Source organism: Lissotriton helveticus, chromosome 5_1, assembly GCF_964261635.1.
Source record: "Lissotriton helveticus chromosome 5_1, aLisHel1.1, whole genome shotgun sequence".
Lineage (NCBI taxonomy): Eukaryota > Metazoa > Chordata > Amphibia > Caudata > Salamandridae > Lissotriton > Lissotriton helveticus.
The window spans coordinates 436,183,988-436,202,864 of NC_136065.1; the positions used below are offsets into that span (position 1 = coordinate 436,183,988).

At 44.6% G+C, this 18,877-nt stretch overlaps 1 protein-coding gene across 3 annotated transcripts in view; it reads right to left on the reverse strand.

The window, feature by feature from the left end:
- Nucleotides 1-204: 204 nt before the first annotated feature.
- SMIM1 (small integral membrane protein 1 (Vel blood group)) overlaps nt 205-18,877 on the reverse strand; it is a 130,358-nt gene continuing 111,685 nt past the window's right edge. For all 3 annotated transcript variants that reach the window (XM_078642638.1, XM_078642636.1, XM_078642639.1), the window contains exons 2-3: nt 11,956-12,108; nt 205-3,204 (exon numbers count right to left, since the gene is read on the reverse strand). In XM_078642638.1, coding sequence (XP_078498764.1) covers nt 3,078-3,204; nt 11,956-12,062 — 234 coding nt within the window. In that variant the 5' untranslated portion in view covers nt 12,063-12,108 and the 3' untranslated portion in view covers nt 205-3,077. The remainder of the gene's footprint in view (nt 3,205-11,955; nt 12,109-18,877) is intronic.

An 18,877-nucleotide genomic window follows, 5' to 3' on the forward strand; every position in this document is an offset into this window, starting at 1 on the left:
TTTCATGAAACTGGTGTTCTAGAGTAACAATATATAGGATATTCATTTTGCCCTGTGAGTACTAGTACTCCTTACCAAGATTTCAAGCTGTTCTATATTTGGTGTAATACTTTTCAGTCGTTCTGGTTTTTAGTGTATGCTACTTTGCATTTTGGTACTTTGAGATTTTCTAACCCTTATAAATACAGGACTACAAGTACCACATTTTCAAGTCATGTGAGTTTAATAACAAAGTACTGAAGATTTCACATTTCACTTACCATTCACACAATTACATAAAATACCTGCTTGTTATTCTCACTCGCTTTGTGGGGGCTGATCTTATCCAACCCAATGATTTCAAAATGTTGTAAAGAGAAATGACTGAGCATTAATGCCAGAATCTGGGAAAGACAGGGCATGTGTTCTTTGAGTTTGTGGAAGTTTAAATATGAAAAATAAAGGTAAAAGTTAAAGAAATCTACAATGAGAGAGCAAACAGGTGAGTAAAACTGGTTTGAAGTAAAATACTAGAATTAAAGAGGGAGAGTGACAAACTGTATTGTAAATGCATATGTGAAGTGCTTACTACACCTATATAGGTGTTTAAGCAAATTATGCTGGCTAGCATGCTATAGCGCAAACCAAGCCCAAAGTTAGAGAAGAAGTGAACATGGTCAAAGACAGGAACAATGTCACGGAGTAAGTGGAATTGGAGCTGGGTTGAGGATGGTTAATGTATTATGATGTAATTTTCTATAAAGAAGTGAGATTCACTATTTCCTAAATTGGAGAGCTGTTGGGGCGGTCCTGATGGATACGGGGATTTTATTACAGATCCTGGGTGCATCGTTGGAAACAGTTTGCGGTTTGGCTTTTTCCCTTTTTTGCACTTCTTAGTCTGTGGTCGGATGGTGTCTTGGCAGTGGGTTTGCCGAGATCCGAAGAGATGGTTAGTTTGTCTGCAAGACATGCGGGAGTGCTGGATGTTATAGCTTTGTAAATGATGCAGCTGGTTTTGAAGATAATGCAGGCCAGCAAAGGGAGCCCATGGAGTTCCATCATGATGTGATCATATTTCTTCAGGCCCAGAATGAGATGTGCTGAAGTATATAGATTGCCCATAAGAGGTGGAAGTGTGGAGTCTGGGAGGCCCTGGAGTAGGGCATTCCCATCATCCAGGTGCAAGAGTATGAGGGCTTGAGCAGCATTTCTGAAGTCGCTTTTTGGAAGAAATGATTTGCCTTTCTTTAGAAGAGAGAGTTTGTACCGGGTCATTTTTTTTGCACTGTGTTCTTTCAGAGTGAGGTTGGTGTCCAGCATTAATCCAAGTAACTTGGCATTCAGTGAACGTCGGGATTCAACGCTGTCAAAGTTCCTGTCATTGAGCCAGATTTGCACTACATCTTTTTGATTGTTCTTGGCAAATAACAGGAATAGGTTAGGTTGGGCTTCAGGTAGGTGGTAACATCCAGGTCTGGATGATGTGCAAGCAGTGTTTGAGTATTCGATGTCTGAAGAAGCGGAGACTTTCAAGTAGAGTTATCTGTCATTGATGTATTGGTGCATCTTGATCCTGTTATCCAGGAGTAGAGCACCAAGAGGCACCACATATGGCTTGAAGATGACAAGAGACAGTATGGAGCCCTGTGGTACTCTGCAGGGGATAGGGATCTTTTGTAACCTGGAGGTGCCCATATGAACAAACGGATGTCAGTTGAAAAAGTAGGAGGAGAACCTGTGAATGATTTTGCTGGTGTATCCCATTCGAACCTTATAGGTGTGTATAAGGGTGGTATGGATGACTGTGTCAAAGGCAGCTGAGAGTTCCAGCAATATCAGAAGGCAGGCTCATCTTCAACAGTGCAAACATCAACAAAAAAGCTAGAAAAAGGTACATTTTAAACTGAAATTAAGATAGGCTGGCTCTTTCTGTTACCTTCTGCCATTTTTCACTGAATCGCCTAACAAGCTCACACCTCGAAAGAAACAACATGTGACCTTTCTCCTGCAGCAGTGACCAGGTCTTGTAAGGGTCCACATAAGATTGCAGAGATGTGCTACACATTCTTTGCTTTAATTATTCCTCCATACATTATACTACATTTTAGGTAATACATGCACGCATTTTATCTCCCCAAACATGCCCCTTCTCTGAATTGTGTATGCCTCCTCGCCGAGTAAAAGTGAGCTTACCCCACTTACACTCCTCACTCACCATGGCTCACCAAGAGTCCACACCTGCAGGATATATTTGTTGTAAATTAGTCAATTCCATCCTGCCAGCCTGTTTCTATCTCCTCTGTTCCTGAATGGAAGAGATCCATTTGATGTACAGTTTGGTGAATAGCCAGCACTGACTTAAATGTTGTCACTTGTAATATCCTGTAATATTTGTGTGTTTCGTTTTGCACTTCATGGCTACACATGTTCTTAGGCCATGCAAGGACTTGTATTAAGATGCCGGACATCACTGTTTATACACGAGAAGGAAGCCTAACTCATGACCCATTCTATTTACTAGGCCCTCCTTCACAAAATGGCAGCAAGTCTGGGGACAGGGAGAGAAAAGGGACATTTTTATGACCAAACCAACAAAAAATTATCATCATTGGGCAACTGATATCAAAAGTAAAATTAAATGTGGAACACAATTAGCTATGTTATACATTCCTCTTGGTCATCTACACCCTACCAGTTCCTTAACCCATTTTCATGGCATTAACAAGAAACGCAGCACAAGAAGATGTGGATAGAAATATTGCCCCTGAGGAATGCTCACTTTTTAGCCACAGTCATTCCAAGTAAAAACTCTGAATAATATACCTGAAATTAGTGACATTTTCAGCCTATGTTATAAATCTCTCAAAATCGTTCAAAAATCATATGCTTTTAATAAGGTGGAAAAATAACAAATGTGCAGATCGGATTGGTCCTTTTAGTGGCAAATCCATTTGAGTGCATTTCAAGCCTTAGGTACAATCATTAATGTTTGTGAAATGTCTCTGTTGACCAGTGAGCGACGACTTTGCTGCAAAACCAATGACGGTTCGCTTGGCACATTGGTACTGTCTGATGGCATCAATCTTCCCCTTATCCTACTTGCACTTGTGAACGTAGTAACCAGTAAGGTAGCCGATGATGAAAATGATCCAAAACAGTGCCATGCCACCTATCACTTTCACAGCAATGCCACACTTCCCGGTGCACAGCAGGTTGTAGAGTCTGAGAAAAAAATGAAAGAAAAGAAAATGTGAGTATCTTACATTTGATGTTTTAGTGGGTCCGCGGACGGACATTTGCTTCAAATCATCTGCCCTCTAGAAACGCTACAAAACGCAATAATGATGGGAGGCATGATTAGGAATTAGTACGTCGCAGTAAATATGCAATAAGCAAATACCACACAGCTGGCCAATGGGAAATTTCTAAAGGAGTCCCAACAAGTAGAGTTGTGTGAAGAAAGTAAAGCGCCCCTAGTATAGTTTTGGAGGTGTTATTCCGCAGGCGCTATAGGGACTACCTTATAGTGTATTGCTCTGATTCTAGAGTATACACGCTGTCTGTTTTGTTCGCAGTAGGGGAACCAATTATTGATTTATTGGTTTTTCGATATGTGTATATGTTGAATATATGTTGTATATGTTGTATATATTGTATACATGTAGTGTATCATATATATGAGTGTGATTTTGTTTCTGTAATGAAGTGTATATTGTGTATATATGTAAATTGCATATGTATTAGTTTGTTGTGACTATACTGTGTTCTTTTCCAGTCACTTGTAACGTACACAAGCTAGATTAGCAGAAATTAGTTTGTCTATAATTAGAATAAGAGAACAGCAGAGTAATTAACTGTACTCTGGTTGAAAATAAATACTTTTGATTGATCCCTCTCTGCCAATATTTTTTTATTCTACATCGTTGATGTTAATGCTCAGGTATATGAGGGTAATTTGGGCATGATCCCTACTACTATATATACTTGGCCAATGGTAAAAAGGGAGATCACATAACAAGTTAGTCCCTCTACATGCATAATAGGCAGGGTTGTAGCAAAAGCCCCTGCCGCCCCAGCGGTGTAGAGGACACCACCCCCAAGGCGCACGCATTCATACTCAGGATCACGAATACCTGTGACATATACAAGTCTCAGGGGGCCCTCAGCACATTCTGCAGACGAGCCCCATCAGTTTGCGTTTTACCAGTGCAAAGAGGGTAGGAGCTAGACCATCAACCAACAATTTAGAAGAAGCAGCCTAGGAGGAAGTCCCCCAATAGAGAGCAGTTAGACTCTATCACCAGCTGAATCCCTGATCCTAGCAGCTCTTGCAGGTGCACCTTAAAAATGTGAACCATCTTTGTCCATAAGTGCCTTCATGAAGTAAAACCACAGGAACTTTCTAAGAAAACCTCCACCACTATTCCATTTGGCCACTTCAGTCTGGTCAGTTACCTCTTGTAAGAGTGCCCCCCACCCCATTTGTAAAACCAAAGGGATTCAATTTATTGCCACAAGCTTCAGAAGCTCCCTTTATCTATGCGAGAATTCCATCTTTTTAAATAAAGACAATTTCTTATAACCCTCGCCTAGATATGCCTAGGTCTGTGGTGTGCGCCATACAAATAAATGCATTATAGAAGAAATACTTATTCCTGTCATGGCATGAAAAGCAACTCCTTCACCCTGAAGCTTTGGCAACACAGTGAGCCACTCTATAAGTCTATTTCCACAGCTCTTGGCATCTTTTTGCACATTATGATCTGCAATGTACTGGTAAGCAAGTAGAACTGCTCTAGCTTATGAATAAAAAAGTAATAAACACCAAGATAAATCACCAAATACACATTGTTAAGATCAGGAGAAAACATTCCTTGCATAATCTGAAGGTGTAACCAGGATGGGAAACATATTCATCGAGATGCTTTCTTACCTTTCAGCATGCACCCCAAAATCAAAACATGCGCTTTCAAAAATGATCTCTCTCTGTTGGGCTTAATGAGCTCACAACACCAAACATCTGCTCTCACTGCCATTGGAAGGTCAACAGTTTTAAAGCTGCAGGCAGAATAAAGTCACTCAGAGGCGGAATCTCCATTAAGGCTCTGGGCTGTGCCCCCTGGAATTATTTCCTTCACATTACTGAACAAATATTAAATAGATTAATTTAATTAGAGATACAGCTGCATCTCTAAACAAATAGATGTATTTAAATCTGGGCTGTGTATCCCAGGCTGCCTGCCTCGCTTCACTCTGAATCAGGAGACAGAAGCCAGGCAGTAAATCAACTTTCTGAACTGGGACGCATGACGCAGGGCTTACTGTTCTAAAGCCCTTCATAATGAATCATTGCCAATGTAGTCTACGGCAGTATTTTCTATAGGCCAGTGACGCTGTCAGCATCATGTTTTGGGGCGCTGGAGTCTCTCTACCTGCATGAGATCAACCGTCCATCATTCATAGGCATAGATCCCACCCTTTCCCATTCCTCACACGTAGGAGTTGATGCAAGCACCAGTGTACGTGTGTTTTGGTGCCTTGTCCTCGGTAATGGAAAGTGTTTGAGTGCTAATCTTCTATTATGTATTTTTTTCTACGACCCATCTCCATGCTAACTTCCCCAACTGAGACATCTCAGGCACTGGCTGTACAACGCTTGCTCCATTAGAAGTGGAGCTGCAGCATTTGTTTCCCCGTGAAATGGATGCAAAAGACGAGCAGGCCAGTGTTCTTGCTCCCTTGTGAAGTTGATACAAATATCCGAGTCAAGGGCAAAGACGAGATATGTGCTTACAATGGACAGTAATCTGCTGTATGACATTAAAACTGGCCTGATCTTCATGCCCTTATCAACATTAATTCCAATAACATGGATTGATTTATGAACAAGGCGAGTTAGAAACATTAAAGCAATGCATGTCAGCAATTTAGCTCCTCTCTTATTTCAAGTTTTACTTAATCTTGCCTCCCTCAAGAGTTAACTATTTAATCATCTTGTGTTTCTTTCTGTATTTTTTTCAGTGCATACTTTGAGCTGTGCAGGTGTTTTTGAGCGGTTTTGACTTAGCTCTGACGCTGACCCTGAAGCCAAAGCAAAGTGCCTGTCAGTGGGTTGGCCTATCTGCAGAGCACACAGAACAATGATCATGTATTCCAGTTGTAATTTCGATTTTGTGAAACTTTGTGCGAAGGGGGTGCACAGATGGCATAATATGTACAGGGCAAAAGCAAAAGTAAAATAAATTGCTTAAATATGAGTGAGTGCCGTGTATGTTTGGATGGGTGAAGTGAGGGAGATGCAAGGTAGTGCATTCGGGGAAAAGTGAAAAGAGGCTGCTGAAGAGCAAAGAGGGGTGGTTGAAGATGCGCAGATCTTTTTTTTAAAAATAAATCTTCTGGAGGAGGTTCCAGCCTGGACCCCACGTTTGTCCATTAAGCTTGCCTGAGTCGCTCACTACATAAAAGTCATGCCAAACTTTTATGCCTCACCACTTTTAAATATCACCAGCTGCCACTGAAGTCACTGCCATCCAGATGGAGATTGAGTGCAATTGGTATCGGAAGTGATGGGTAAGAGTCAGCTGTGTTGTTCATGAATATGCAGCAGTTTTCTGCCGCTAAAACGGCGATAATTTTAACAAGGTTCTTGCTAATATGCCCCCTAAATCGATTACACGTGTGAATGGAAATTCTTTCACCATAATTCAAAATCCACTTGTCCGGCACTGCCTCAGAATGGAAGAATTACTTCTATTCTGTGGACGGATGTAGCATGGGTGGCAATTAATGATAAGAAGCAACAGCACACAAAGACATGTGTTTATCTGAGTAGATTAGAATGTCCATGTAATCATTAAAAGTATAGATTCTGATTACATTTTAGATATATTTGTGCAGCCAGTGTAGCTGGCTAAACACAGTGCCCGTATAGATATCAGGCACCTCAATGTTCGTCTTGTGCCTAGCAAAGTAAAGTCCCTTTTTGAGAAACAGTGCTAACTACTCTGGGCCCTATTCACAAATAAAGTCGGAAAAGTGTGGGCAGAGATCTCAAACTTAACACTATTCACACACATTCCATTGCCCAAGTGCAGGTTTCTGGGCACACTCCTGTCAAACAGGGACCTAGTCTCCGTGTATGCGGTTTTGAAAAACAGATAGCGCTACAATTTCCAGTGGAAAAGCAAACATTTTTTGTCCTTGGGGAAAGACAATTTCCCCATTGAGAAAGCATTTCCCATCTTCCCCACCAAATATAGGGTTGACTCTTTCCCTGTCCAACCTTGCCTGGAAAAAATCCTACTATTACAACAGTGGAAAGGGGTGTGAGAGGAATTTGTGAAAGCAGCGAAAACAACATTGGTTGTGGGCGTTTACAAACTTACAAGGCAAATCTAGCCTGTTAATGCCCATTTTCCTACTTTCTGAATAAGATTTATGGGTGAGGAGAATTCTGTGCTCATGGTAGAGCTCCACACACACATTAATGGGCTTACACTCACCAAGAATTCCTTTGTGAATTGTTGGCAGGCAATAAAAAAGTTACATTCTGTCCTAACCTTTTGTTTATGACTGAATATACCATTGGGAACAGCGCCCAAACTAAGACGAAGAAAGACAAAGTGATCTGCTCTGGATCTCACAATTTTATTAAATAAGGAAATTAGAGGAAAACAGAGTTAGAAGCTAGTGACTGGATTATAAATAACTAGCAGCCCGTCTCGATGTTGTCCGGGTATGAAATAGAATGTGTGTAATGTGTGTATTTGGCAAGGGCAATTTATTTTAAAATCTCGCGGCAGACACAATTTTTTGTTTCATTAGAATCGGGACGGAGAAGGCCCAACTGCAGCCCTGGTTGATGTTAGCAGGCGCGTGTAATTGGTGTAGTGATCCGCCGCCTGAGCCCGGCTACAGCCCTGGTTGATGTTAGCAGGAGCGTGTAATGTCGTTGAATGAGAGAGATATCAGCCGCGGGTAAATCCGTTTAATGACAGAGTTGAGTGACAGCGAGTGGGAGAGGCTGCAGTAATTGTCCCCGCAGACACGCTCATTTGCGTGTTCCCCCGCTTGAGGCCCAGATGCAGGCCTGTTTGATGTTACCAGGCGCGTGTTCCCCCGCTTGAGGCCCAGCGGCAGCCCTGGTTGATGTTATCAGGCGCGTGTAATTAGTGTACTGATCCGCCGCCTGAGCCCGGCTAGAGCCCTGGTTGATGGTAGCAGGCGCGTGTAATTTCGTTGAATGAGAGAGTTCAGTAACAGCGTGCAGGAGAGGCTGCAGTAACGTTACTTGCCACACATCCAGCTGAACGCGTTTGTCACGCCCCCAGCACACGGCCACAGCAGACGATCTTCTGATTAATGTACGACCCACATGGCATGAAGGGCGGAACGTAGCAGACGCCCCCAGTGTGCTCCTTGATGCGGCGCAATTGCGTTCACATGGCATGAAGGCCGGACACACGCCCCCAGCGTTTCTCACGCCCCGAGCATGTCACGCCCCCAGCGTGTCACGCCTCCAGAGTGTCACACCCCCAGCGTGCCCCTTGATGCTGCGCAGCAACGTAATTGGTGCTTGTATGTACGACTCACATGGCATGAAGGGCGGACACACGCCCCCAGCATTTGTTACGCCACCAGCGTTTGTCACGCCCCCAGCACACGCCCACAGCCCACGATATGAGGGCCGTACCACACGCCCCCAGCGTTCGTCACACCCCAGCCCACGCCCACAGCACAACGCAGACACGCCCACAAGGGACTACTTTGCTGGCACGGTTCTTTTACCTTTTAAATGTATATGGTGGCCGTCTGCATAGCCTATGTCCTTCTGCTGCAACTGCCCTTTTCAACGCTGTATTGGGTGTTGTGATTGGTGCTGTGGTTACTGAGATTACCCGCCTCAAAGGTTTGGGCTCTCTCTTTATAATATTAGTATGGATCACACTGTAATGATTAGCATTACATACACCCATACTTTATTTACCTGATGACTACTTGGGTTGTATGTTATAGGAAAGTGCCCATTTTTGTATGGTCACCCCCCACTATTTGCTCCAAATACTTATGTTATGGCTCTGATAGTGCACTGGAGTCTGCTGTTTAAACCGCAGTGCCGGTGCTCTCGCCCCCAAAACTGTTATCCCAAAATGGCAAAGACTTTACCCCCTTTTAAGTCCCTAGTATATGGTAACAAAGGTTCCCAGGGAATATGTGGTAAAGGTGTCCCCAGGGCTGCAGCACAGTTTTGTGCCACCCTGATTGACCTTAGCAAACTACTGGTAGCAGGCCTGGCATTGCAGACTGCCAGAGCAGTGCAAATTTCCCAAAGTCGACTGCACCCTCACCATGTGTGGCACAGTCAAATGCACTGCCTCTATTATATGTCAGACACTCTTAAGGTAGGCCTTTCAGCCCAGGAGGCAGGGTGCAGAACATTAAAGGTGAGGACATATAAGTCCAAGCCTATATGTCCCTAAAGTGGCATTCCCCATTGGAAACTACCATAATTGTTAGAGGTCCATGGGATAAAATGGGCTGCCAACCTGGCACTCTCAAGATTGGCAGCTCCATTATGATACCACTAAAATATGTCAACTTTGGTATCAAACAATGTGCCTTCTCCACCCTGATAGGTATCTCCTACCCTGGGTGATTTGGCATGCACCCAGTTGGTGACCTAGATGTTACCCGCCTGGTTCTCCACCTTCACTGTGTTCTGGATGACCACCCCACGTTTTCCCAAGCCTGTTGCCACCAAGACAAGATTATGATCTCCTTCCAGGCAGTGTGATCACTCCCAGGAGTCAGAAACAAATAATTGGGCACTGAAAGAGGACACACTCCCTCCTTCTAAGCAGGCTAGTGATTTGGTACATCATGGTGGTGAGCATCAACGGTTGCACCGCCTCTGATATACATCAGGGCTCATCCTCAGTGGATGAAACAGCCCTTCCTCTGACCCAGGCATAATTGCAGCCAGGCAGGCGGAAAAGTAGCTATTCATGAACATGTAAACCACTAGAAAGCTCCAGTGTGAGCAACCTGGTCTGCATACCACAATTTGATTTCTGTCATGTTTGGGAGTGGCAGAATAGAGGGTTCTGGGTAGGAAAGTTTACTACAACCCCAGATGTGGTCATCTCAGGGGCGGACTAGCTGCAGGAACTAGCTGCCCATTGGCTACTAGCTCCCACACCTTTAACTCCCCATAATCTAGGATTTAAGGGACCCCCAACACCAGAACCAAAGATCAGAATAACTTGCATCAAGGAAAGACCAAGAGAAGACCCGTGTCGCTAACAACAGATCTTTGACTACAGCACAAGACAAAAGAGAGGTACTCTGTCCCTGTGGCAATAGACTTTGGACCGAGCGAATGACCCTCATCCTTAGCTAAAACTCAGCACTCCCAAGAGAGGGAGTCTGTGGAAGCCAGAAGCACCCTCAGACTCCTCTGGACTAGTGGCTCTAGTCCCATGCAAGCTGCAGGTAAAAACACTCGCCAGATTCAAAGAATCACTGTCAATCGGGCCCTCTCTGGGATCACCCACATCCAGAGGGTCCAGCCCATTGTGGGAGTTGAAGTCTCGCCTTCCCTGAAGTTTCAGGCTCCTACGTCACTCCGGTGGCCCCAGTAAAGTTCCAGTACATTTTTGCTTTACTTACAGCTGCCCCAAGGCTTGTTGGTCACCAATCCAGTAACCAACACCCACACTCAACGCTGCATCTACAGGGAACACCATGCATGCATCATCTGACGTCAGCAACTATGTGTCTGTTGTGTTTTTGCATGCTGTTTCTCGCAACACAGTGTAAGCGGTAAAATGAGCACCAACAGGGGCCCGTTCAGCACCAAGGTCAGGCAGAACAATTCTGCATCTGGGCACCATAGCCTAGGTAAAATTTATTGGGCTGTTGTGGCCTGGTCCTGGGGCCCACATGACCATAACCCTGTAAGGGTTCCACGTAACTCGACCTGCAAGTGACCGATTGTTACTAGTGGTTTTTGCAATTGACCGCAATGTTATCTTTTCCATGCATTGTACTGCATTGATTTAGTATTGCTTCAAAAATCTATAACATTGGTTACAGGTATGCTATTCCGTTTGTTTGGTGTCTAAATTAAGATAAAAAAATATATCTTATTTTTATAAATTGTCGACAGATTTCTCTCGAGTCGTGTCAATTACTTATCGTCCATGTTGGTACTCTGAAATGCTTAACACATATTCCTCTAGAAAAGCCTGATTGCTCTTTACCACTCTACCAGATCTGAGCTAAGGATTTATTAGTGTGAATCCAAGGAGCATCTTTGGGGTATTGTGATAATATTACATGGTAAGGCTACCCAGCCGTAACATACATTATTCTACTTTCATACAAATGTTATATGGATTAGAAGTTTAAGCATTACTCATTGTTTGTATGCAGAGAGCACCTAATAGAATTAAGTCTGTGAATACACTTTCCCTGTGTGGAGGGGGTTCCTAGAGGCTGTCTCTATGCCCATTGTCCATAGGGTGCCACTGGGACATACTAATTTGTAAGGTACACAGTTTGTGTGTACAATCTGGTTCCTTTTGAGTATTTACTTCAGTAATATGGAACTGCCTAATGAATAAAGACATTAGATCTTTTACATGTGGCCATTCCTTAGCTAAACAAGAGCCACTATTCCTTTCATTGTGCCCACCCGCTGGGTTCCACTGAGGGGGTACTGCCTAGACACCAGCTTGCCCCAGGACCTCAAAAGTGGGTGCAAATGTGAATTGGGTTTTTATGGCAAATTGTATAATATGGTCACACATTTCCTGGTTTCACTTTAAGCTCTAGGCCACAACTCCTTCTTTAGAGATTTGGACTTGCCGAAGTCTACGACAGTGCCTATCAGGAAGTTCAATATAGATGGCTATAACAGGATCCAGCATGGAATCAATAGTCAAACTACAATTGAGTCTTCCTTAAACTTACCTGTTCCACTTGGATGCTTCGGCAGGCGTTGTGCTTACACTGACTTCATCCTGGCTGCTGTCGTTCCACCTGCTGTATTGCACGCCAGCTGTGTCCTGGGGTTGCATTCTTCCAGTCAGGCACTGGCAATCGGTCAGATTGCACTTGCAGAGTCTGCATAGGAAACACATGGGATGACATTCAGTGATGCCCTTTTACATGTTGGATTGTCAGAAGAAAACACATAAAAATGTTTCACAGAGTACCTCTGAAGGGCCGGTAGCACTTACCCAGGGCCAGTCATGTTAGGCACAGTATTACCTGACTCACTGACCCCACCAGTCATTCCCAGCAGTCACCCTGTCAAGAAGCCAACGTTATTCCATATAGGACAGTCCACCTACAGTTTACCACCCACAGAGTGGAATAGAAGGAGAAACTCCATTACTTCACTGCCACATCTACAAATCAATTTTTGGGAATCACTCGGTAACTAAACCAGTCTGCAAATGGTTTCAGCCAAACCTCTTCGGCAGAGAAGAGGCGGACAAGCTTTTCATATGCACTAATCTCAGACTGCCCAGGTGTTCATTCATTCAATGGTGTTTCCCTGCATGGAGAGTGTCAGTATCCCTGATACATCATAAACTGCGGCTCTTTTGGAATTCCATACAAGTGATTTGATTTAAAAATGTATAAAGCGCAATGAATGCCCGGGGGCGTCTTGGCGCTGACACTAAAAAATAAAGATAAAATCAACGTCAGAGCATATGCATGTGTGTTAAATATCTGTTTGAAAAAAACAGGTTTTTAAAGATTTTCTGAACATAATGAGGTTCGGACTACTTTTGATCGTGATGGGTAGGCTGTTCCAGAGTTTGGTCACTCTTACCAAGAAACATCTGCCACCCCAACGAACTTGTTTGAATCTGGGTGCTTGCAGCAACTTGTGACTGACCCATCTGAGATTCCTAGCAGGAGCATAGTATTTTTTTCTGGAGGTCAAATAGAGTGGACCTCTACCGTGAAGTGCATTAAATGTGATGCATAATGCCTTGAAAGCTATTCTTTTCCGAACAGGCAGCCAGTGGAGTGTGACCAGTCGCTGATCCACTGGTTCATGCCTGGGAATATTTAAGATTAGTGTGGCTGCCACATTCTGCAGACGTTGAAGCTTGCTTAGATATTGCTTTTGGATTCCAAGATACAGTGCATTGCCATAGTCCAATTTGGATTTGGCAAGGGCAATTACCACTGTTTTCAATGACTCTGGGGGAATAAAAGCTCGGATCTTTCTGATCAACTTAAGAGTGGCCCAGAACCTGGCTGTAAGAGCATTGATCTGACTATTAAATGTTAGCCGATCGTCAAAAATCACCCCAAGATTTCTAACTTTGGAGACTGGTTAGGGACATTCACCCAGCTCAGAGGGCCACAATGTAGGCGACCAACCTGGAGGATTAGTTCCCAAAAGTAAGACCTCTGTCTTGCTACCATTTAATTTCAGACAGTTGGCTTGCATCCAGCTATTCACCTTTGACATACAAGTGTTAAAACGGTCTGCCACCTCGTTTTTGTTGTCGGTGATTGACACCACAATTTGTGTGTCGTCGGCATAGCTGATTACTGAAAAACCATACTGTCTGATTAAGGCCGCTAGAGGGGCCACATATACATTGAAGAGCGTAGGGCTCAAGGAAGATCCCTGAGGCACTCCACAATGTAAAGTGATGTATTGCTGCCAACACTCAACTGCTCAGTATATTGTTGTACAATATCTTACTATAACAAGCATTGAAAATGCAATAGGTCTCGCAATAGAAAAGTTTGACCTTTTGGTGTTGCAAATGTAATTTTTTTTTTGTTTATATTTTTTCAAATTATAAAAGTATTAATTTTGTTTTTTGTAAAGTGAATAGTTATAAATCTACCAAATGTTACATTTATAGCATTAGTAAAGTTACATGTTTAGTTTTGTCCTTTTTTACATGTAAAAACTTTTACCATTAAAAATTAAAAACAACATTAGGTCACTATCCTTTATTTATAACATTTTACACAAAATTGTGAGTTTGCACATCAATACATGTAGTCTGATCACAACAAAAAGCCTCTGTGTAAACTGAAAGATGGTTTACAAACCCCAAAGCAGTCTCCTGCTCGGTATTCACTCAACAGTGGTGGGAAGAGGCAATTTACCTTCCAACTTAAAGCGCCAAAAAGGGCTGTTACAATCAGATGCGATGTATGTCCTATCTATACTACTATTATAAAGTGAGAACTGGGAACCTTTGAGGCGGGTAAACTCGGGAACCACAGCGCCAATCCAAACACCCAATACATCATTGGAATTGTCAGGGTAAGCAGATGGACATAGGCTTATATCTAAAAAAAATATATGTTATACGGGCAAAGTAACTTTTTGGGAAAAGTAGTCCCTTTGAAGTAGCGCCAGCTAACGACGTGCGTGCTGACATCACGGGTCGGCGACCAGGAGCGTGGGGAGGAGCAGCCAGGAGCGCGGAAGCCGGAATCAACACCCTGCGAGGGCCGGAGCGCGGAAGTGACACCCTGCGAGGAGCGGACAGGAGCGCGGAAGCGACACCCTGCAAGGTTCGGAGCGTGGAAGCCACACCCTGCGAGGAGCGCCCAGGAGAAAGGAAGCGACACCCTGCGAGGTTCAACTCACATGGGGTAGGAGCGGCCAGCAGCGCGGGGAGGAGCGTCGACATCGTCATGCCCAGGGGAGCGCGAGTAGCGCCCAGGAGAAAGGAAGCAACACCCTGCGAGGTCCGGAGAGCGGAAGCGACACCCTGCCAGGTCCAATTCACATGGGGTAGGAGCGGCCAGGAGCGCGGGGAGGAGCGTCAACATCTACATGCCCAGGGGAGCGCGACGCTGGTGAGTACCTCAAGCCTACCCGGACAACGTCGGGACAGGCTGCTAGTGTGTGATAAAGCATTCTCAAATTGAATTGCATGAGAGAAAAAAAATGAAAGAGAGCGGTAGTAATTATAGCAAAGAGTGTTTTCAAGAAAACTGAAGAGAGTGCATGCCTACTCTACAGTAAATTATGCGCTCTTGGAGGAGGAGAGGATGTGCTCCCCAGGGCTGCCGACTTTGAAACAGGAAAGCTAGGTTCGAATCTCGGCGTCGGATCAACATCCTGTGATTCGGGGCAAATCACGTAAACTTCCCGTGGCTAAAAAACTAACAAAAAAAGATAAATGTGTCCTTTGGTGATGTAACTGGAGCTAATGTAAAGCGCTCTAGTGCCTTCTGGTCAAGTTCGACATAAACCTACGAAAAATAAAAAAGAGAATATCGGATTGGACCATAGGTTTGAATAAAAACAAGACGGAGGACATTGCTGTGGGGAGGGGGGAGGAGAAATGCGACACGGCCGCAGCAGGGGGCGGAGCGGGGAGAGCGGCGATGAGGGAGAGACGTGAATAGTGTGAAGCAGCAGGGGCCTTTGAAGTGAAGCTGAGCTTCACTTCAAAGGTGTGGGAGGAGTGCGGCTGAGGCAGAGCGCACGCTGGGGGAAGCTTGTGGGGCAGTAGTTTACAGTGTGATATTTTACATCTGGGCCCGGCGGGCCGATAATTTTCATTGTACAATGATCGCCGACATCGTGAGATGTTTTGATGTTAAGAGATGTATGCTAATGGGGCGAACAAGCAGTACATTTTCTGTTAGAATATATTTTAAGAACGTTCTTGTCGCGTGTTTCCAGAATATTCAGCTTTGCAAACAATTTTAAGTATATATTGCAAGAACATTAAAAATATAAGGGTCCATCAAGATAGTTTAGTTCTGATTCGAGAACCAGGGATTCAAAATTAGAAGTAGTCGATTGTACGGCGTAGCAGGTTTGAAGCATTTGTGTACACAGGAAGAGGCGTCAAGACACCTGTAACTGCCCAGCGGCTCAAAGGCAGAGTCTGGGCGTGGCAAAATAAAATCGACAACTGTTTTCTTTTTGTACAATCCTTCACAGCCCTCACAAACTTTTTTATACGACTAATGATGCACGATAGGTCGTACGGAACCCAGCTGTGGTAGTGCAGAACATGTGTTTGTGTCTGCTAAGCATGGGCGGATTTTGCGGATTGGCAATCCGCGAACTTGCGTATTTACGGATTCGCAATCCGCGAAGATCCGCGAACTCTAGCGGATTTGCGGATTTTTCCGTTTTTTGTGTTGGCGCGTGTTCGCGCCGATTTTGGGACAAGTTCGCAATTGCGAACTTACTTTTCGGCTTGCAACGGCCGCGACTATGTTGTTTCTACGTCTGGTTTATCATCACAGGTTCACAGCACCCTCTGTTTCACCACTGCCACCCTCTGGGACACCCATGCCACCCTCTAGTACATCCTCACAGGCACCTATTAGGTTTATTTATTACTGTAGATTATGGTGGTTGAAAAAAGCTAGCACACCTGCCCTTCTTCAACTGCCATCAATTAATTTGTGTTTCATTAATGTGTCAGTAATTTTGAAAGTTCCAGTCTGGCTGGCACCTGCTTCCTTCCTTATCTGTAATTTGCTTTTTGTTGCAGTGAAATTTTTTTTTTACAGGACCTTTATGGTGCTATTCTATGAGCCTGCTGTTTGGGTCATAGCAGGGTCATAGAATTGTTGCAAACTCTGGAGGGGCCCATCAGGAAGCACTACCTTGAATGTTACTAATGTTAAGTTTGAACTTTTGCACCTGCTCATTGCTTTCATTTTAGCTAAAATCGTTTTTTTTGCAATTTCGCGCGTTATTTGGGGCGCGAATCCGTGCGAGATCGATTTCGGAAGCCGCGAATACGTGCGAATACAAAATTGTTTTTGTTGCGACGTGTATGTTCGCGTGATCTTGCGCGTGTTCGCGAGGCGCTTCTAGCTATTCGTTTGCCAAGTTACCCTATCGGTCGTACACGGGCGCGGCCATCTTGTTGGCGTGACGTAATTCCGTTTCCGCCCGCTATGTGTAATCTCGCAAAGTGTGCTGCTCGCGAGTACAATTTCGCGCGTACTCGCAAGGAAAATCTCGCGCGAACTTACCCACGCGGTCGTGAACGGGCGCGGCCATCTTGTTTCTCATTCATTGCTATGGTTCTGGGCATGCTTTCTGTATCCTCTCTCAATCTCTGCCATCCTTTGCTTGTTTGAAGTTTTTTTGATCTAATTTTACTTATTATCTGACCCTCTATTTTTCTAGCTCTATATTTTTGTGTTTTCTGCAGCTTTTATTTACTTTTAAACTACTTTTTTAAACTCTTTTCTTTTCTTCTTCACTATTCTATTTCTTCTTTATCATTTAAGTTTATTTCTGCCCAGACCATGGTAAAGGGAGCCGGGAAGCACCCTGAGAAGGGGAAGGGTCCCGCACCCCGTGCCCGGCTCCCGTGCGGGCGTTTAAGGGGGGAGCAAGTGGTCCCGAGGGAGATCTTCAGCGCGGAGGAAGTGGCGGCACTGATCTTCCATGTCCAGCGCCGCCTCCCCAAGACGATCCTGGGAGGCGGCAAGATCGCGACCGGCTATGGCATCCGGGAGCGCCGCCAGCGGTGGGAGAAGGTGTGCCGGGCCATGTACAAGATCTCTGGGGTCCGGCGCACATATAACCAGGCCACCCACCGCTGGACCGATGTCATGGACCGGGAGCGGGACTTGCTGGACGCGCTCGGCGTAGAGGTCCCCGGGCTTGGTGAGTAGTAGTAGTAGTACATTTACTACTCTGTTTTATCCTGCTCTGTTATTTGCAAATCTTTGTTCTTTACCAAGAGCAATAATGCTGCCGATTACATTGAGGTAAATTATATTTCAAAATCTTCTATGCATTTCATTTTCAGGTGCACTGCTCTCCTTCTCAGTAGCCTTGCTTGCTACTATGCTTCTTTGTTTTGTATGTTGTGTTCAGAAGCATTTCATTGGCCTGAGAAATTATGTATGAGTGTACTGTAAAGAAAAGAACTGCGTAATGCTAGACAGTAAGGGTCATATTTTCAATTACCGGCGCATCCCTGCAAAGTAGCAGGGATGCGGCAGTAATTGTGTGCCATGCCACCACCACCCATTGGCCCAAAACGTCACAGAAGCCTTACGCATCTGTGCCGTAAAGGCAGCGCATTGCTGGAGTTGCGTGCCAACGATGGCGCAGCTCCAGCAATGCTCTGGGGTACCCTATCTCCCCAATGCTGCATCAAGCCGTACGTCGGCTTCAAGCGCGCAGGGTTTGAGTCATGCATCATTGTCCTAAAAATGACTGATTGACATCTTGTAGATTTCCCTCAGCCACTTTTAGGATTCGTTCCTGCGCAGGTACGCCCTCCCTTGCGTCGGAACGCCCCCTGATGGCGCAGGGCTTTACAACGTGATGCATCGCCCATATGCCCATATGTGTTTTTTTTTTTAATATATACGCCGCACCAACACCATGGCGAGTCTTTTGTTCTGCCGCTGCGTCAGAAAAGGCACGCAACAATGGAGGAAAATCAGCCGCAACTTCCGCAAGGGACTTATAAATCAGCCCCAACAGACTGAAGTCCAGTGTCCTTCCTTTAGACAGTCACATGGCTATCAGAAGAAATAGTGGCGGTGGTGGCGGGTGGATTGATAGTTTGAGTATTCACTGATCTGCAAGCAGGATGGACTTTGTCTGTCACGTGTTGCGCACTACTGCCTGCAGTGCCAGGCCTAGGCAAACCTCTTTAGTAGTCTGTTTATTGAGTTACATAGGAACTTTCTAAGTCAACGTTCCGCAAATCAGGCAATACGAATAACGTAGTATACCACATGAGATAGATCCCGTGGAATAGTTGTCTATCTATTTGCTATTTTTCCAAAATATGTTGTTATTGTTCTTTTGAAATGTTTGATTTGGTTGAAAAATCTCATCCATGTTTTATGGTTTTTCTTTCTTTCATGTTGTACATCAGCTCCCCCCAAGGGCAAG